This window comes from Mustela lutreola, chromosome 3 (assembly GCF_030435805.1).
Source record: "Mustela lutreola isolate mMusLut2 chromosome 3, mMusLut2.pri, whole genome shotgun sequence".
Lineage (NCBI taxonomy): Eukaryota > Metazoa > Chordata > Mammalia > Carnivora > Mustelidae > Mustela > Mustela lutreola.
Genome location: NC_081292.1, coordinates 82,431,809 through 82,453,640, shown reverse-complemented (window position 1 = coordinate 82,453,640; position 21,832 = coordinate 82,431,809). Strand labels below are relative to the sequence as shown.

Below are 21,832 nucleotides of genomic sequence, written 5' to 3'. Positions count from 1 at the left end.
GCGTGGGGGAAGGGCTGAATGAGTGATGGGGAGGAAGGAGGGTAACTGTGATGAGCACTGGGCGTTGTATGGAAGTGATGAATCACTAAATTCTACTCCTGAAACCAATATTATACTGTATGTTAACTAGCTAGAATTTAAATAATTGAAAAAAGAGATTACCATAAAAAAATCTAAAAACAAAAAAGATTAAGTAACTTACATCATCAAATTATGATGTTTATCATCAAATTGACTTTTATTTGTAAATAATTTGTTGCTCCCTAGCTTTACTATAATCAGACTGCTTGTGCATTCCAGGTCCACAACCCTTAAAACTTATTTAGGGAAAATACTCAATATATTATGCAGTATGTTCAGTTGACTATTGAAAACGGTCAGTCTCTTTTCTTTCAGGGTCAATAGCAATGATCCAGTGACAGCATAAGTGAATTCCCTGCTCTATTTCACCAACACTTACTAAAAAGAACAAATAATTTACTGTAATAAATTATTAAATAATTTACTGTTCCAAAGACTAAGAGAAGGATTAATTTTGAGGAGTCCAGTCTTTTATTATGGAATTCACCATACATTTCACTTAAAAGTCTCATTTACCTAAACTATATTATATTTTGGCTCTGTGTTTTTTCCAGTGTCAGGGTGTTAAATTTCTATGACCACTCTTGGTTTTATTATCATATAACCAAAATAAAATTATCTAAAAGCATTAAAAATATGCACTTTATATGCATTTGAGTCCATGTTCACCATTTACATATTATAATGACCACAAAATGAATCTGTGTTAATATTTCATACATCGATTTATCTTAATATTATTCACTCTGATAAATAGCTTGTTTCCTTACATCATACTGTTTGTGAATAAAATTTTGTTTCAGAGAAAATTATTCATGCATGCAGCTTTTTAATTAAAAAGAGAAAGATTAGTCAACCTTTTTTCAAGAGATAACCACATGAAAGGCAACTTTTAATTACTCCTTTGAAGTTTCTTTCCCAGTTGCAAACTCAGGTTTCAAAACGAAAGCTGGGAATGCGCAGAACACTTGAGAGAAGAGGTTTATCCTATCTCAGATCCTGTCTGAATGCTTATTGGAGTGGAGAGGTCCATAGAAGTGCTCCCTCTGGGTCACACTGAGCCATTTACGGTGCACAAGGGCGGGGGTTAAGACTTCTTTCTTCTCCTTCTGCTCTTTTCATTGTACTCAGGGAATTCTTGTCCCTTACAGGTGGCCATAAACAGTTTGCCCAGAGTATCTGCTCCATAAATTGCTTATGCTTTGCTTTATTAGCGTTTTCCACTCTTACACTCAATGCTGTGCTTGATGGCTTACCATTTCTCTGTCTTTTCAGACGACATCTTTTGAGGTGCCGTAGCACATGGATTTCAGGACTGCCTGTGAAGAGGTATGTTACATGGCTTTCTGCTTTTTGAATAAGGGAAACCTGTTATAAATGGGACACACTTAGCCCTCTTTTATATAAGTGGAACACTGCTTTTGGTGGAGAGATGGGTGACAGGTCCATTTCAAATCCAAGGTACGGTCTGTTTTTGCAAGTCTCAAAAAGCCAGAGTGCCCGGGGAAGCTCGGATTTTCACTCTTCCTTAAGAATACTGGAGCATATTTAATGTGATTAAATTGCCCTTCTCCATAAACTATGCACTTACTACATGATTTCAGGTAGTAGAAGTGTTGGAAGTAATTCTTTTCACATAAATGGTTATAAATTAGAAGATACTGATGTCCTTTTCAGCACTAAAATTCTACAATTTTATGATTCCAGTATTATTTAAGTATTTCAGTATTGTTTTAAGTATATCACACATAGCAGTTCAGATTCTCTGTAGAGCTGTCTTCACACTTGGTGTGAATTAAAGTGATACATTGCTCTTTCAAGGATTTTAAAGGCCATTCAAGTGAATAGTCAGTAGTGCATGGAGTTAGGCCCCAGGGATATAACCATTCTATCTTAGGAAAAAACACTATTTTACTAAACATGCAACATTCAAAGCATTCTTTCATTCTTCAGGCCAAACGCAGTCACTCATAGGTTAAAATGTTCCATATTTGCTTAAAAGGTTTAAAATATTTTTATTGTATATATAGATACCCCAAGAAAAACAACCATGACTAGATTACCTATGATACAGTTAAAAACAAACCAATAAACACTTGTTACTAACATTTTTAACAATAAACACTTGCTATTAACATTTTAGTCATTTGAGAGAGTGTGCACACATGAACATATGTGCACCCAAGGCCAGAGGTGTGGGGGCAGAGGGAGAAAATCTCAAGCTGACACCTGGTTGAGCTTGGAACCTGATGTGAGACTGATCTCACCACCCATGAGGTCAAAACCTGAGCCTAAGCCAGGAGTCATTTGCCTTAACTGACTGAGCTACCCAGGCACCCTGCTTTTATATTTGTAATACTTAATTAAGCTTAAGCTTTTTGTTTTCCAAAAGATTTTCTCTATGCTAACACTTTTCAAATTATTTTATAGTTATTTATTTACAGATCTCTCTTACATGCTACACTAAATACAATAATGACAATGTATAATTTATTCATCCTTTTAACTCAGCACCTATCAGTTCATATTTTTTAAAAGTAATTTAATGCTTTAGAAACTTAAATTTGAAAACTTACATTTTAATTCTGTGTCATTTCTAGTGTTAAATACACCTCATACTCTCAATTTTGGATGTAGTAAGTCTATTTCCATCACTGTGTTATCTTATGTTTTAGGTAGTAAAACACTCGTCGCATGGATAGTTGCATGAATGAAATACAAACGAAAAACTTATGAGCGTCATGAGATCCTCAAAGACAGGATAGTGACCAAATACTATTTTAACACTTGGTTTACCTTGGACTCCAGAGACTGACTTAAGATTTATTTTTCCAACTTTTTTTTAAACAAAATTGTTTGATTCATTGATTTGGAATATATGTATATTAAGTATTATTTAAGGTTCAGATTTATTTTATTTTACAGTGATAATATCACTGTGATCATCTTAATGTTGCTTTCTGTAACAGAAGTTCTTGTTCTCTTGCAATGAGTCCTTTGATAATTTCCACCATTTTAGACTGTCCCCAGGGTGGAGTTAAGCTGCCTCAGAACTGCTCAGCAGCAGCAGCCATGTGTCTTCCACACACTGGCTGGGTTGGCAGGAGTACAGAGCTATGAGATACTCTGAAGATGATCAAATCCCCTGCAGATGGATCAAAGTCATTGAGTGCAACTGAAATGTACAGTCTTAGAACATTTAAGTGGACAGAAACCATAAAGATAATTTAGCTTAACTGTCTCACTTCGCAGGTATAGAAATTGAGCAGTTTTATGAAATGCTAAGTCCCATTTAATTAATTAGTTAAAAGCAAAACCATAATGTGTAGCTTGGAACTCTTTAAGTTTGATCCTCTTTCTAAATTATGTTGCTGGAAATTATAATATAGTCAATTATAACGTTATAACATAGTCAAATATATGTTGAATAAAAGTTGTTTTCTCTTGACTGCTAAGATATTAAAGATGTAAATCTGATATCCACATCATTGGACAGATCTAATTGATTATAACCATACACATACCAGGAAGTCTCTTCAGTGAAAGGAAATGGAAGTATGTCTAGTTCCTATAAAATATCTTAATTTTCTAATACAAATCCTTTGTAAAAGAAAGGTTTATTAATTAAGAAGTTTCTCCCCTTAAAAAGAAAATGTTGCAATACTTTTAAGGAATTGGAATTTAGATGTCTGATAAAATGTAAAAATAAAGGTAGAGAATATAATTGGGACAACACAAAATTCACAGTTTGGAAGAAAAAGTGCATGTTATGGGCAGGCATAATTACTGATTCTCTACTTTTAAAAGTGCTAGCAAAATAATAATGTGTTAGGAGTGCTGTGTAGCTCAGTTGGTTAAGTGTCTGCCTTTGACTCAGCTCATGATCCCAGGGTCCTAGGATTGAGCTCTGCGTCAGGCTCCCTGCTGATTGGGGTGTCTGCTTCTCTCTCTCCCACTGCCCTTCCTCCTCCTACTCCTTCTGGTGCTCTCTCTGTCTCTCAAGTAGATAAATATAAATCTTTAAAAAAGTAAAATAACAATGTGTTCAAGAAGTAATTATGCTATCTTTAGTGTAGGTATTCCTCTTATTTCATTTTCCTCATATTTCATTCCTCATATTAATTTTCATCTATATTCCTTAAAATATTATTCACATCTCTGTGTTGACCATGAAAATACATATTTTCTATAACATATATTTAATAATTTATAATTCATTTACATATATAATTTAACTTAGTCCTTCACATAATAAGAGAATTTGTGACTATGATTCAATCAACAAATATTGAAACAAAGCTTACTCTCAAAAAACATTGTACTAGGTTCTACATATTAATAGCCCATAATGATAAAAATGGTATTAACTTATTATTAAGATCTTCTTGTGATAGCAACGTATGTGACGAGGTTAAATACTGTGATATTATTGAAGTCTCTACATGTGATGCCTAAATACAATTCTGCTTAATTGTTAGGTGAATATATTTATTCAATAAAAACCCCGAGTTCAGAAAAGGAAGCACTTGTTTGGATGGAGTGGTCTTGGAAAGCCTCAGGGTGAAGTGAATCATGTACTAGGGCTTGACAAATGGCTGGCATTTAGGCAAGGAGATCATGACTGGAAGTAATCCTGGAAGGGAGTACAAAATGCAGTTGGAGGCAGATGGCATCAAATGGCATTTAGTGCAATATTGCAATAATATGGTAGGGTATAAGAAATTACACAATACTTAAAACTATAAGGTTACAGAACAAATTAAGCTATATTTGGCAAGCAAAATATGGATATATCAAGGAGACCTATAAAACTACGTGCAGGATATATATGGTCTCTGCACCCTTGTAGTTTGTAGTTTTTTTTATGTTTGATATTACAAGTGTTATATTTCCAGATTAAAGGAACATAGATTTTAAAGTTTCATGAAAGTGGTGGTGCCTGGATGGCTCAATAGGTTGAGTGTCTGACTCTTGATTTTGGCTCAGGTCATGATGTTGGGCTCTGTGCACAGTGCAGAGTCTGGCTGAGATTCTCTCTCTCCCTCTCTCTGTCCTTCCCCGTGCTCACACACTCTAAATAAATAAATAAGTAATAAATAAATAAAATCTCTAAAAAAAAATGTCTCATGAAAGCGCATGTTCTTTCAAAGCCTAGAACCTAAAGAGGCCTTAACTTTTTAAGATTTTATTTATTTGAGAGAATGAGTGGGAGGAGGGACTGAGGGAGAAGCCGACTCCCTGTGGAGCAGAGAACCCGAGGTGGGACCCTAATCCCTGGACCCTGGGATCATGACCTGAGCTGAAGGAAGACACTTAATTGACTGAGCCACATAAGTGCCCAAAGAAACCTTAACTTCTAAGTATGAAAGGAATCATAGCCAAGTTTTTAAAGTTCCAAGGTTTAAGCGAAGCCTAAATTCTTGTTAACTGTGAGGTCTGTTTGTTTAAAACAGAGTGAACTCATGTGAATTCATAAACACACTTCATTGATTTACAGAAAGCTAGCTGATGACTAGATTTTTAAAAAGTATTGCTTGTTAAATCATTAAGATGCATGGCCTTTTAATAGTCCTCTAAATAAACAATGTGGATTTTGTAAAATCCCCATGCAATATAGTATCATATATCAGGCACAGGAAAACATTTGAATCTATATCATTTTTTATGAACCATCCCTTTAAAATTTCAAGTTTTATGTATGTTTCATAATTTGCATAATATATTGTATATGTCTACATAGAGCACATACATTTCTTTACTCATGTGCAATGTGTACACAGTCCACAAAGTTTGAAGACAAATGATTCTTATGTTAATAAAGAAACAGACTGGTACAGGATCTAAGTTTATAGTAAACTGTGCAGCCAATACTTATTTAGGTGATTTTTTATTGTTCAGCAGTCTGGGTGCATGGATGTGATGACTGCAGCCAGACTCTTTTAGGTTATGCTATTCTAGTGGCCACTCTCACAGTCTTGGTTCCCATTTTTAACCTTAAGCAATCTATGGGGGATAAGGCTACGCAGATTAAGCCTCTCCCCATATGAGACAGTGTTTTATGCATCCTCAGTAGCTTGCCTTTGATGGAAAAATCATCAGGTCAGAGTGGTCTCACTCACTTTACCCCCAGTGGTCATTGTTTGATACAGAAAAAAAAACAGTTGGTTCAAGATGATGACCTTCTCACATCTGTTTGTACTCCCAAAGGAGATTCTTGGTGACTGAAATGCTGTCTCCTGCTGAGAGACACCAGTGGCCATATCACTGTTTATAGAGAGATTGGGCAGAAGCATCCCTCAAATCATCTGTGCATGAGTGAAACCAGAGCAGTGGTTAAGAGCACAGAATCAGGAGCCAGCAGTCTGGGTTCAGATCCTGACTTCCATTCATCTCTGCTCCTCTGCTCCTTTCCTATCTATGAAAGCGGGTGCACTGGGTGGTTAGGAGGAACAAATGAAATAATATTTCTGGAAACACAGTAAACTTTATGCAAGTGGTCATTAAACAACAAATAAAAATATGACTGCATTTCACTAGTGATGGTACCAGTCCAGCAATGCTTCTCTGAATCAGAAGATTTCCCAGACATGGATTTTACCTATTTTTTAATCTACTGTACCAGTTCTGACTCTAATGCAGTTATTTACCAGCCCTCAACATCTTCTGCTCAAGGCTTATACATCTGTTAACAAAAAGTATGTGGTATCTTTCCCAATTCCTATCCATCTCCTTTTTGAAGAAATATATTTATAAAACATAAACCACTGTTCAGACTTCTCCAAGGCATCTCTAATACCTTTAAACTCCTGGAATATCACATAAGGGCCTTGACCTTCCTCCTCTTCACCTGGCACCTCTTCTCCCTTGGCCTCTGCTGGATTATGCAGACTTAGCTCTGGGATGCATTCTCATGCCTCTCTCTTCTTGAATCATGTCAGCTACCCAGTCTCATATTTTCATAATTTTATTCATTTTCCCTCTTGAATAAAATAACTTTTGCCTCCTCTAATTCTTTCCTCAATTTATTAAGACAACCATACATTTTTTTTATCTAGAAAACCTTCTTTAACACCCCCCTTCCTCAAAAATATTTAACTCTTCTCTTTATGTTGCTCCCACATCTGATACCACATTGCATCTTATGCATGTATATATATTATATAAATAAGAACGCTCTGAGGTCAGAGACGATTGTCTGATTCATGTCTGAATTATTTGCAAATTATTTGCAAAATTGATGTATGTATGGGATTTAAATGTTTTCATGTACATAGCTGAATTTTTATAATAATATATATGTAAAATCTATAAAATCTATAACCCCTAAAGAACTTAAAGAATTTAAGTTCAGTTTGTTTCAAGCTTCATTAGTGCTGTTTTCTGTTTTCTTCAAACAGCTATTTATGTGTGTATGTGTGTGTGTGTGTGTGTGTATTCATTTTAACAAAAGCTACTTCATTGTTTGTTCTCTTTAATTCTGTCTTTTCAGGACCCAAATGTGAGCGCAAAGTCTATATATTCTGTTTTGCAGACAACTGTCTAATAATTAGGGGACATTTTATACATTATTTGAGTGAATGGAGCTTTGACCACATCAGATGTAATGAGAGAAGTCTCATAGCTATATTTTTGTCTCTCAAACTTTCCCTGGATGATCTTTGATATCTCTTTGATGTGTAACAATAATGTATTTATGGGCTCTCAGGGAAAACCCCTCTTTCATCCTCACGTTGAGACAGAGCATTATTTGTCATTGCCAGATATTCCATTACACTTCTGGGAGAAAATTGGCTTGACTATACTGTGCATTAAAACATCAGCAAATGTGCTCAATTATGTTCACTTGGCTTTGATACTATTTTATACCCTCCTCTTCCCCATGCTACCTCAGAGAGTCCTGATGTTGGCTCCCAGCCAAGATCACATTGTAAGCATGAAAGACGTTTCTCTGTGAGAAAGGTAGAAAATTATGTTCTATATTAAGGAAAATATCATTTGCCTTTGCTGAAATATTTTTGTCCTCTAGATGTATCCACTTGAGTTATGCTCTAGAATAGATTAATTGACACAATTTAGTGAGTGCCTGCTGTGCGCCAGTCTTGTAAAGGAGGAAAGAACACCATCCTTGCTTTTGGAAAAGACTTGTTTTTTTCTTAAAAGATATCATAACACTTAGGAAATAATTACAGACAAATATAAGCCCATAGTGATAAAGGGTATGATGGTATGTATTAGCATATGGGATAAAGCTATTTACAGAGGAATTATCTTTAGCAGCATCAGTATCTATGTTCCCATTTACATTATGAAACATTCTTTTAAAGAAACAAACTCCTAGCAATCCATATGTAAATTTATATTCCAAGAGAAAACCTGGTATTATTGCCTAGAATTTTACGCTCATTAATACTAAGGATAAATACATATTTCTATAAACTTATCCTTTTATCCAAATTAAGAATGGCTTAATAATTATTAGATGAAAATACAGCTGCCAAAGTGGTCATTGTTCCTATTGACTTTCTGGTGCAGAATGACAGCCAGTGATTATTTTCTGTCTCAAAAAATTTTCCTTTTGTATTTCTGACAAATGAGAACCTTAAGTGCTCTTACTAGGAGGCATATTTCTTTTTTTTTTAATTTTTTCCTTTCATTGTTGCAAAATTCATTGTTTATGCACCACACCCAGTGCTCCATGCAATACATGCCCTCCTTAATACCCTCCACCAGGCTCACCCAACCCCCCACTCCCCTCGCCTCCAAAACCCTCAGTTTCTTTCTCAGAGTCCACAGTTTGTCATGTTTTTTCAGCATATTTCTACTTATCTGGGTGAATATTATATATTTTCAGGAGTAATGGGATTTGTGGGTTTCTTCAGTGATTACTGAAGTGATTACTGGTGGAAGGCTATCTAGTGCAAGTTCAGCAGTTTTCACAGGCTATTTTTATAATTTCCAAAAAAATATGTGAAGCAAAACAGTGGCTTGGGAATCATAGATTTGGGGTCCTAAGCCAGGCTATGTTTTTATTTATTTATTTTTAAAGATTTTATTTATTTATTTGACACAGAGAGAGAGAGAGATCGTAAGTAGGCAGAGAAGCAGGCAAAGAGAGAGAGAGGAGGAAGCAGGCTCCCCATTGAGCAGAGAGCCTGATACGGGGCTTGATCCCAGGACCCTGGGATCATGATCTGAACTGAAGGCAGAGGCTTTAACCCACTGAGCCACCCAGGCGCCCTCAGGCTCTGTTTTTAATTAATTGTACTAATTTAAGCAATTCACTTCTCCCCTTTATCCTCATTTTCTCATCTGTACTGCGCGTGTGTGTGTGCGTGTGTGTGTGTGTGTGTGTGTGATTGTTGGCAAATAGGAATGATGAAATTTTGGAGGATAAAAATGATGTTAAGTAGGTATGGTTTCAGTTTCTAAATCCTATGATAGAGGCAGAATGTAGATTAGTGGTTGTGTGGGGCTGGGGAGGGCTAGGGTGATGCATGCAATAGATTTTTTTTTGGAGTTTTGAAAATGTTCTAAAATTGATTATAATGATGCTTACACAACTTTGTACGAAAAACCATTGTCTTATAGATCTTAAAGGGTTAAATTATATAGAATGTGAATTATATCTCAACAAATCTCTTATCAAAAATTTTATATTTAGATAATATGTATTAAGCAAAACTTTATTTTTCAAATCTAGTATATAAACATACTCCTTATTCTCCTAATCTTAGTGGGTTTTCTAACAAATCTCCATTACCTGAGGTCTACTTCATGTGAAATGGTTAACCTTGTCTCTGTTTCTATATTAAGTATTATGTTCCAGATTTATCAGAGTGCATTTTCCTTAGCTCTCAAATGCTATTCATCATGTTTTGCTGTGAATAGCCCATAAAATTATATTCTGTAACCTAAGTAAATTTTTTTTCCTCTGTTTTGTTCTTTTCTTGCCTGAAGACAAAGACAGGGATTTGTTTGCTGCAGGATGGTAATCAGGAGCCTTTCAAAGTCCGGCTGCACCTAGCCAAAGATATTTTGATGATCCAGGAACAGGATGTGATATGTGTGTCTGGTGAGCCTTTCTATTCTGGTGTAAGTAGCTTTCCTTCTGTTGAACTCTTTTTTTTTTTTTTTTAATTTTTTTTGTTAATAAAAATGCTTATTCACAGAAAGTTCATAATATATTATTCTTTTACTTTCAGAGCATAGTCAATCCTCCTGTATGTAATTTTTGTTGACATTATTAAGTAAGCAATGTCCTTGTATAAGTACCAAACCTAGGTCCACAGCCACCTATCAGGGCTCATCCTTACACATTAGAGCATCCCATTGACTCCCAGTTGTTAAGTGGCTGCAATGACACTTGTATAATCTGATCTTGAGAAAGTGCATCTACCTTTTCATACAGAGGACTATCTGAAGACAGTGCACAGTAGTTTTTCCTGCCCCAGTTTTCCCTTGCATCATATTGGACATTTGGAGGTGGCACAAACGTGGAGCCCAGTGATTTGCATTTGGGAAGTGTGAGACTTTAAGTGGCAATCACTGGACTCAATATCAATGCTTTTCCCCAGGAGATTGTGCATGAATGATTCCCTGATAGAATTATGCCCAAGTGTCATAGTAGTTTCTGTCTAATGTCCTAAATGGTTGGCATATTACCCTGCTGCTAATCCAGCCTCAGAAAGAGCCATAAATTATCAGTCAAAACTCATTGATCTGCTCACGAGCACTGAAGTACAGCTGTGGAAGACATCTTTAGGTGAAATTAGATTATATTGGACAAAACAACTTTAGCATTAAAGAGGACAACTTTAGAGTTCATCATTTATTATGTAATAACATTAAAGACATTATTTTAACAGTGTTGCCAAATATGATCTCAGAAGAAATTACAGCAAGTAACAAACAGTCTGCTTCCTGGATTCCCCAGACATCTATAGCTATTTAGCACAAAGATTTAATTTGTAGCTTATTAACAGACTTACCTTGGAGTATTTTGTTGGTGGTGAATAATGCTGAACTTGAGTTTCCACCTCACTTCTCACCAACATCCTATGGGAGTCACACCAGGTCCTAAATCAATAGGCCCTTGCTAACTAAAGATAATGGACATTTTGCAGACTGTTAACTCTTCTTTTGTCACAGCTGATTTAAATCATCCTGAATCATGGGTCTGGCTGTCAAAGATGATTAAATTGTTCTTATGGAGTGCCCATTCTTCCTTTTAGTTAATAAAAGAATGGCAATCAATGGTTGATTTCTCCTTCCCTCCCTCTTTCTTTCCTCTTTCTTTCTTTCTTTCTTTCTTTCTTTCTTTCTTTATTTCTTTCTTTCTTTCTTTCCTTCTTTCCTTTTTACCTTCCTTCCTTTCCTTTAACTCCTTCTCCTCCTTCTCTCCGCCACCTATCTCTCTTCAGTGAAACAATATGATTAATATAACTCTCTGGAGTGAATATTTTACACAAATTCTACATCAGTGAGGTTGTAATTTTTAAAATTCAGTCTATTAATACTGAAATAACGTTACTGATTTTAAACTATGCAGTAAAAATAGTTAATACACAAAAATGTAATCTCTTGTTTCAAAAGAATGCTGGGAAGAACTTGACAGAATTAAGACAGAATTAACACTAGGAAGAACTTGACAGAATTAAGACAAGAAGAACACTGGGAAGAACTTGACAGAAATATCCTATGATAATGTCAACAAATGCAAAAAAAAAATTGACAAAATTTGACAGTCATTCATAAGAAACACTTTCAACAAAGTCTGGATAGGATGGAACTCCCTTAATTGAATAAACCCTAAAGAATACTTCTCACTAACATTATAGTTTCTGAGTTTGTAAGCAAGTCAAGGATCATCACTTGCTTCATTTTTACTCAGTATTTCTTTGGTTATACAGTAAGTTGGGAAATGGATATAAATGGCATAACAATTGAAAAAGAAGAAGTAAGGGTCTCCTAGGTGGCTCAGTTGGTTAAGCGACTGCCTTCGCCTGAGGTCATGATCCTGGAGTCCTGGGATTGAGTCCTGTATTGGGCTTCTCCCTCTGACCTCTCTCCTCTCATGCTCTCTCTCTCTCTCAAATAAATAAATAAAATCTTAAAAAAAAAAAAAAAGAAGAGGTAAATAGCTCTATTTTAGATGTCAAGATGGTGTATGTAGAAACCCCTAAGAAATCTGCAAAAATAGAATAACATAGGGACGCCTGGGTGGCTCAGTTGGTTAAGCAGCTGCCTTCAGCTCAGGTCATGATCCCAGCGTCCTGGGATCGAGTCCCACATCGGGCTCCTTGCTCCGCAGGGAGCCTGCTTCTCCCTCTGACTCTGCCTTCCACTCTGTCTGCCTGTGCTCGCTCTCGCTCTCTCTCTCTGACAAATAAATAAATGAAATCTTTTAAAAAAAAATAGAATAACATAAAAATTCATCAAGGTTGCTGGAAATAAGGATGATGTCCAAAGTTAATTGTACTCCCATAATTTGTAACAAACAAAATAAAAGTGAAATCCACAATACATCAAAGGAATAATACACTCTGAAATAAAATTAACAAAATATGTACAAAGTTTTACCTTGAAAACTATAGAACTGTGATAAATGAAATGAAAATAAACCAGTAATGGACAAATGTAAATGGACAAATGTAACATGGTCATTAATTAAAGACTAAATATTGTTAAGTTTTCAAATCTTCCTAAGCACCCAACATCAATTAAAATCTCCAAAATGTTTTTGTAGACCATGACAAGTTGATTCGAAGATTTACATGGAAATACAAAGACTCAGTACAGGCCAAAAATGTCCCATCCTCTCAGCCCTTGACAACCTCTATTCTGCTTTCTGTTTCTATGTATTCATCCTTTTGTATCTGGTTTATTTTATTTAGTGTAATTCTTCAAGGTTCACCTATCTTGTAGCATATATCAGAATTTTCTTCCTTTATAAGACTGAATAATATATACCATATTTTGTTTATCTTAACTATCTATCTATCTATCCAATAGTGTACATTTGGGTTGTTTTCTCTTTTTGGCCCTTTGGAATAAGGCTAATATGAACATGGGAGCACAGATGTCTGAGTCATTGTTTTTCATTCTTTTCTGTATGTTACCAGAAATAGAATTGCTGGATGAAATGGTAATTCTGTGGCTTTTGTTTGTTTAATCTCATATCAGGTGTGTGATTTGCAAATAATTTTCTCCCAACTTATGGGTTGCCTTGTTACCCTGTTGTTTCCTTTGATGCACAGAGATTTTAATTTTTATGAAGTTCAGTTTGTCTACTTTTCTTTTGTTGACTATACTTGTGTTATACCTAAGAAATCATTGCCAGATCCAATGTCATGAAGATTTCCCCCTCTATTTTCTTCTAAGAGTTCTTAGTTTCAATTCTTACATGTACATCATGTACACTGATTCATTTTGAATTAATTTTTGCATATGGTGTTATGTCCAGCTTCGTTCTTTTGCTGGTGGGTATGCAGTTTTTCTGATACCAGTGCATCTTTGTACCCTTGTCAGAAATCATTTGACCATATAAACAAGGTTTTATTTCCAAGCTCTCTATCTGTAGCATTGGTCTGTCTGTCTGTTTTTATGTCAATACCATACTGTTTTGATTACCTTAGCTTTGTGGTAAGTGTTGAAACCAGTAAACTTATGGAGGGAGGAAGGGCAGGATGGCAGAGAAGTAGGAGACCTTGTTTCAACTGGTCCCCTAAAGTGAGCAAAATATCTACCAGAACACTCTGAACACCCATGAAATCAGCCTGAGATGTAAGGTTATACACTTCTGGATCTCTACGTGGACAGAAGAATACCAGTGGTAGGGTAAAGCAGATTGGGAGCACTCAGACTGATATGGAAGGATAAACAGAAGGGGGAGGGAGCCACCAGAGGTGACCCAGTGGAAAGTAATACCCCAACACAAAAGTACGCTGTGCTTGGGGACCAGCATTAACTTGGAGTCTGGTTAAAAGCACTCAAAAAGAACAAAGGGTCTTAAGGGGCAACTGGTGGAATCAGGCAGCATAGGCAAGGCCCTAAGCCCATGGTGCCAGGGCATTCACAGCCAGCACCCACACATGCCCGAGACAGGCCGGTAGTAGTTCCAATCAGTGGTCCCTGAGCCTGTGGCTTTCCACTTTCCACAGGTGGAGCCTGTGGCATCACCACTTGGGCTGGGCACACTCTGGCCCACAGCTGAGAGAGCCCAGCACAGGCTCCTACCAGAGATCACTGGGCCTGCAGCCTTCTGTGACCTGTGCCACAGCTGCTGAATATTAGCACACCTGGTGTGGGCCTGGACTCCAGACAGCAGTCCTGTCAATGGCAGCCACAGGAATCGGGCTCCTGGGACCAATATTGCTTATGGTTTTAGTACCATAGGAGTGCAGAGACAAGCGGGGGCCTTGGGCAACCACTGAGATGGTGGCTGCAGATGCGTAATGCCTGTAGGAGTTTGCAGTATTCATCAAAGTTTGCAGAAGAGGGGACTGTGTGTTCTGGACCATCAAGAGGGGAAGCAGACTGAGGCTTCTTTCTGAGGCAGAAGACTGGGTGTAGAAAGTTTACTTTGCACTAACCCTCCAAAAAGCCACAAAAAGCCACCAAAGAACAAAAACCTCCAAAGAACAAAAGCTGGAAAAACCAGTTTCCATAGAGCCTAGCCCCTTGATATGGGGCAGGGTGACTCAGTCCAAGTGAGAGTGACTGAAAAACAACACGACAGGCCCCTCCCCCAGAAGATAAGCCAAAAGAACAACATGACACAACTACAGGGTCTCAATAAAATTATAAAATACTAACATCAGGGGAAAACAGTGTATTAAGCCCTGGTGCACCTTGCCTGGATCATGGTTGATATATTCAGCTACACATCCCCTCAACCAACTCTCACCAAAATGAAAAGGAGAAGGAACACCCAACAGCAGAAAAACTCAGAGATCGTGCCCTCTGCCACAGAACTATTGGATATGGACATAAGCAGTATGTCAGAAAGGGAATTCAGGATAACAATTATCCAGGCAATGACTAGGTTGTAGAAAACCATTAGTGACAACATAGAATCTCTAAAGATGGAAGTGAGGGCTGGTTTGGCAGTACTAAAAAAGCTATCAATGAGATGCAGTGTAATCTAAATACTCTAGTACCTAGGGTAATCAAGGCAGAAGATAGAATTAGTGATCTAGAGGACAAACTGATAGAGAAAAAGGATCTGAAGGAAGCCTGGAACAAACAGTTTAGAAGCCATGAAGACAAAATTAGGGAAATAAATGATGCCATGAAACATTCCAACATCAGAATTATTGGGATTCCTGAGGAGGGAGGAGGAAGAGAGAAGACTTGAAGATACAGTTGAAAAAACCCTGGATGAATATTTCCCTAATCTGGGGAATGGAATAAGTGTTCCTGTTCGAGAGGCAGAAAGGGCAACCCTCAAGATGAATGAGTCTAGAAAGACTTCCAGGCACTTAATTGTGTAATTCATGAATCATAATTTCAGACAGGAGGTCTTAAGGGAAGCTAGGGGAAATAAATTACTTATGTACAGAGGAAGAACCATCAGAATAACTTCAGACCTGTCCACCGAAACCTGGCAATCCAGAATGGGATAGCAGGATATATTCAGGACACTAAATGAGAAGAACATGCAGCCAAGAATACTTTATCCAGGAAGGCTGACATTCAAAATACATGGAGAGATAAAGAGCTTCCAAGACCAGCAAGGTTTAAAAGAGTATATGAACACCAAGCTGGCACTACAAGAACTATTGGGGGGGAGGGTCTATAAAAGAAGAAAGAACCCAAGAGTGAACATATGATCTATACAAAAAGGATTTCATGGGCAACATGATTTCAGTAAAAACTTACCTTGCAATAATCACTCTCAATGTGAATGGCCTAAATGTTCCCATAAAATAGCATGCAGTTGCAGACTGGATGAAACGACAGGACCCATTTATATGATGTCTGTAAGAGACCCATTTAGAACCTAAAGATATATCCAGACTGAAAGTGAAGGGATGGAGAAGCATCTTTCATGCCAATGGACCTCAAAAGAAAGCTGGAGTAACAATTCTCATATTAGATAAATTAGATTTTAAGCTAAAGACTATAGTAAGAGATACAGAAGGACACTACATCATTCTTAAAGGGTCTATCCACCAAGAAGATCTAACAATTGTAAATATTTCTGCCCCCAATAGGGGAGCAGCCAACTACATAAACCAACGGTTAATCAAAGTAAATAGTCATATTGATATGAATACATTAATAGTAGGGGATCTTAACATGCCACTCTCAGTAATAGATCTTCTAAGCAGAAAATCGACAAAGATACAAAAGCTTTGAATGATACATTGGACTAGATGGACCTCATAGATATTCACAGAACATTCCACCATAAAACAACAGAATACTCATTCTTCTTGAGCAAACATGGAACTTTCTCCAGAATAGTCCACATACTGGGTCACAAATCAGGGCTGAACCAATACCAAACAATGAGATTATTCCCTGCATATTCTCAGACTAAAATGCTTTGAAACTGGAACTCAATCACAAGAAAAATTCTGGAAGGAACTCAAACACTTGAAAGCTAAAGACCATCCTGCTCAAGAATGTTTGGATTAACCAGAAAATCAAAGAAGAACTTAAACAATTCATGGAAACCAATGAGAATAAAGACGCATCAGTCCAAAACCTATGGGATGTGGCAAAGGCATTCCTAAGGGGGAACATACATAGCCATCCAAACCTCATTCAAAAAAATTGAAAAATCCTGAATGTACCAGCTCTCTTTACACCATAAAGGACTGGAAAATCAACAACAAATTAAGCCTACCTCATGCACAAGAAGAGGAATAATTAAGAATAGAGCAGAGATCAATGAGTTAGAAACTAGAGATACAGTAGAACACATCAATGAAACTAGAAGCTGGTTCTTTGAAAGAATTAATAAGATCAATAAACCTCTGGCCAAAAAAATCCAAAAGAAAAGACAGAGGACCCAAATTAATAAAATTATGAGTGAAAGGGGAGAGATCATGACTAACACCAAAGAAATAGAAACAATCATCAGAAAGTATTATCAACAGTTATATGCCAATAAGTTAAGCAAGCAACCTAGAAGAAATGGAAACCTATAAATTTCCAAGACTTCCAAGACTAAATCAGGAAGAAATTGACAACCTGAATAGACCAATATCTAGTAACGAGATTGAAGTAGTGATCAAAAATCTCCCAAAAAACAAGAGCCCAGGGACTGATGGAGTCCCTGGGGAACTCTACCAAACATTCAAAGAAGAAATAATACCTACTTTCCTGAAGCTTTTTCAAAAAATAGAAACAGAAAGAAAACCTCCAGACTCTTTCTATGAAGCCAGCATTACCCTGATCCCCAAACCAGGCAAAGACCCCACCAAAAAGGAAAATTTCAGAACAATTTCAGACCAATATCCCTGATGAATATGGATGCCAAGATTCTCAACAAGATCCTAGATTATAGGATCCAACAGTACATTAAAAAGATTATCTACCATGACCGAGTGGCATTTATCCATGGGATGCACAGTTGATTCAACATTCTCAAATCAATAAAAGAGACAAGAACCTCAGGGTCCTCTCAATTGGTGCAGAAAAAGTATTTGACAAAATACAGCATCTGTTCCTTATTAAAATGTTTCAAAGTATAGGGATAGAGGGAACATTTCTCAACTTCATAAAATCTATATGAAAAATCCACAGTGAATATCATTCTCAATGGGGAGAAACTGACAGCCTTCCCATTGAGATCAAGAACACAGCAAAAATGTCTACTTTTGCCACTGTTCTTCTATTGCTAGAAGTCCTAGCAATAGCAATCAGACAACAAAAATAAATAAAAGGTGTTCAAATTGGAAAAGAAGGTGTCAAACTCTCTCTATTCACAGATGGCATTACAGTTTATTTGGAAAATCCAAAAGACTTCAACTTCAAACTACTGGAACTCATACAGAAATCAATAATGTGGCAGGATACAAAATCAGTGCACAGCAATCATTTGCTTTCTTATACACTAACAATGAAAAAATAGAAAGGGAAAATAGGTAATTGATTCCATTTACTATATCAATACGAACCATAAGATACCAAGGAATAAATTTAACCAAAGAGGTAAAGGATCTGTACTCAAGGAACTACAGAACATTCATGAAAGAAATTAAAGAAGACACAGAAAGAAGGAAAAGCATCCCATGCTCATGGATCAGAAGAATAAACATTGTGAAAATATCTACACTGCCCAGAGAAATCTATACTTTAAGTGCCATCCTGATCAAAATTCCACTGGCATTTTTCAAAGAGCTGAAGAAACAATCCTAAAATTTCAATGGAATCAGAAAAGATCTAGAATCATTAAGGAAATGTTGAAAAAGAAAAACAAAGCTGTGGGCATCACTTTACCTGATTACAAGCTTTACTACAAAGCTGTGATCCTGGTACTGACACAAAAACAGACACATAGACCAGTGGAACAGAGTAGAGAGCCCAGATATGGACCCTCAACTCTATGGTCAAATAATCTTCGACAAAGCAGGAAAAAAATATATACAGTGGAAAGAAGACAGTCTCTTCAATAAATGGTGCTGGGAAAATTGGACAGCTATGTTTAGAAGAATGAAACTCAACCATTCTCTTACACCATACAGAAAGAAAAACTCGAAATGGAGAAAACACCTCAACTTGAGGCAGAAATTCTGGAGGAGAACATCCCATCAGAATCCTAGATGAGAACATAGGCAGTAACCTCTTTGACATTGGCCACAGCAACTTCTTTCAAGATATGTCTCCAAAGGCAAAGGAAACAAAAGTGAAAATGAACTTTTGGGACTTCAAGATAAAAATCTTCTGCACAGGGGCAGCTGGGTGGCTCAGTGGGTTAAACCTCTGCCTTCAGCTCAGGTCATGATCTCAGGGTCCTGGGACTGAGCCCTGCATTGGGCTTTCTGCTCAGCAGGGAGCCTGCTTCCTCCTCTCTCTGCCTGCCTCTTTGTCTGCTTGTGATCTCTCTCTCTCTGTCAAATAAATAAATAAAATCTTCAAAAAAATAAAAAGTTCTGCACAGAAAAGGAAACAGCCAATAAAGCAAAAAGGCAAGCCACAGGATGGGAGAAGATATTCATAAATGACACTACAGACAATGGGCTGATATCCAGGATCTATAAGGAACTCCTAAACTCAACACACAAAACAGATAATCATATAAAAAAAAAAAATGGTCAGAAGACACAAACAGACACTTCTCCAAAGAAGACATACAAATGGCTATCAGACACATAAAAAATGTTCATCATCATTAGCCATCAGGGAGATTCAAATCAAACCTACATGAAATACCACCTTATACCAGTTAGAATGGCCAGAATTAACAAGACATTAAATAACGTGTGCTGGAGAGGATGTGGAGAAAGGGGAACCCTGTTACACTGTTGGTGGGAATGCAAGTTGGTGTAGCCACTTTGGAAAACAGTGTGGAGATACCTCAAAAAATTAAAAATAGAGCTACCCTATGACCCTGCAACTGCACTCCTGGGTATTTACCCCAAAGATACAAATGTAGTGAAAAGAAGGGCCATATGTGCCCCAATGTTTATAGCAGCAATGGCTATAATCACCAAAACTGTGCAAAGAGCCAAGATGTCCTTCAACAGAAAAATGGATGAAGAAGATATGGTTCATATATACAATGGAATATCACACCCCCATCAGAAAGGATGAATATCCAACTTTTGTATCAACATGGATGAGATTGGAGGAGATTATGTTGAGTGAAATAAGTCAAGCAGAGAAAGTCAATTACCATATGATTTCACTTACTGTAGAGCATAAGGAATAACATTGAGGACATTAGGAGAAGGAAAGGTAAAGTGACTTGGGGGAAATTGGAGGGGGAGGTGAAGCATGAGAGACTGTGGACTCTGAGAAACAAACAGAAGGTTTTGGAAGTGAGGGGAGTGGGGGGATGGCTGAGCCTGGTGGTGAGTATTAAGGAGGGCACATACTGCATGGAGCACTGGGTGTGGTGCATAAACAATGAATCTTGGAACACAGAAAAAAAAAATTAAATTAAATAAAACAAGTTTAAAATCTTTTTAAAAAAATCAGGAAACATACCAATCCAGCATTGTTCTTTCTCAAGAATGTTTTGGCTACATAGAGTTTCCTTGGGATTCCATATAAATTTTAGGATGGATTTTTCTATTTTCATAAAAAATGACATTATAGCACTGAATTAATAGCTAGCTCTGGATATTGCCATGAACACAGGATGTCTTTTCATTTATTCATATCTTTCTTTCAGTAATGTATTGTGGTTTTTAGTGTATGTCTTGCACCTTCTTGTTAGTTAATCCCCCTAAGTTATTTATTATTTATATGCTATTGTAAATGGAGTTGTTGTCTTACTTTTTCTTTGATCAACTGATTTCTGTGTATTCACTTTGTATCATGCTGCTGATTTTTTGTTTTGTTTAGTGACTGTGTATGTATAAGTATGTGTAATCTTTAGGTTTTTCTGCTTATAAGATCATGTCATCTGTGATCAGAGATAATTTTACCTTTTTCCTTCCAATTTGGATATCTTTTTTGCAATTTTCTTGCTTAGTTTCTCTGTCTTTTTTTTTTTTAAGATTTTATTTCACAGAGAGAGAGAAATCACAAGTAGGCAGTCAGAGAGAGAGGGGAAGCAGGCTTCATGCTGAACAGAGAGCCTGATGTGGGGCATGATCCCAAGACTCTGAGATCATGACCTGAGCTGAAGGCAGGGGCTTAACCCACTGAGCCACCCAGGGACCCCTCTAAGTCTTTTATTACTATGTTTAATAGAGGTGGTAAAAGTAGGCATCCTTGCTTTTGATCTTAGAGAAAAAGCTTGGAGTTCACCTCTGAGTCCAGTCTTACCTGTAGGTTTTTCATATGTAACTGTTATTATTTTGAGGTAGTTTTCTTCTAAGATTTTTGAGTGTTAAAAGGGTGTTGAATATGCCAAATGTTTTTTCTCCATCAAATGAGACCAAACGTGTGTGTGTGCACACATGTGTGTGTTTCCTTCATTCTGTTAATATGGTCTATTATAATGATTGAATTTCATATATTGGATTATCCTTGATTCCAGGAATAAATCCCCATTGTTCATAATATATAATATTTTCAATATGCTGCTGAGTTCAGTTTGCTAGTATTTTGTTGAGGATTTTTGCATCAAAGTTCATAAGTTCATAGTTTCTTTTCTTAACATCTTTTTTTCTGGTTTTGGTATCAAGGTAAAATTACCCTCAGTGGATGAGTTAGGATGTTTTCCCTCTTCTTCATTTTTTTGTAAGAGTTTGAGAAGAAGTGGTATAATTTCTTCTTTTAATGTTTGGAAGAATTGACTATTGATATTAGCAGGTTCAACCAAGTCCTTTCTTTGTTAGAAGGTTTTTGATTACTGATTTAAACTCTTTGTTAGTGACAAATCTGTTCAAATTTTCTATTTCTTCATGATTCAGTGTGAGTAGGTTTTGTGCTTTTAGGAATCTGTCCATTTCATTAAGCCTATCCAGTTAATTCTTCATTCTTTCTTTGGGTTATTTTTAAATTTCTATCAAGTTGATAGTAATGTCTTTACTTTTTTCCCCCTGATTTTAGTCATTTCTTTCATCTTTAATATATATTTTTTTCTTAGCCAACCTAGGTAAACAATTGTGATTTTGTTAATATTTTC

General features: G+C 36.6%; 1 protein-coding gene across 2 annotated transcripts in view; it reads left to right on the top strand.

The window, feature by feature from the left end:
- The window catches only part of SNTG1 (syntrophin gamma 1), a 941,158-nt gene that overhangs the window by 574,206 nt on the left and 345,120 nt on the right, over positions 1–21,832 (top strand). For both annotated transcript variants that reach the window (XM_059166477.1, XM_059166476.1), the window contains exons 2-3: positions 1,357–1,410; positions 10,039–10,173. In XM_059166477.1, the coding sequence (XP_059022460.1) occupies positions 1,384–1,410; positions 10,039–10,173 (162 nt within the window). In that variant the 5' untranslated portion in view covers positions 1,357–1,383. The remainder of the gene's footprint in view (positions 1–1,356; positions 1,411–10,038; positions 10,174–21,832) is intronic.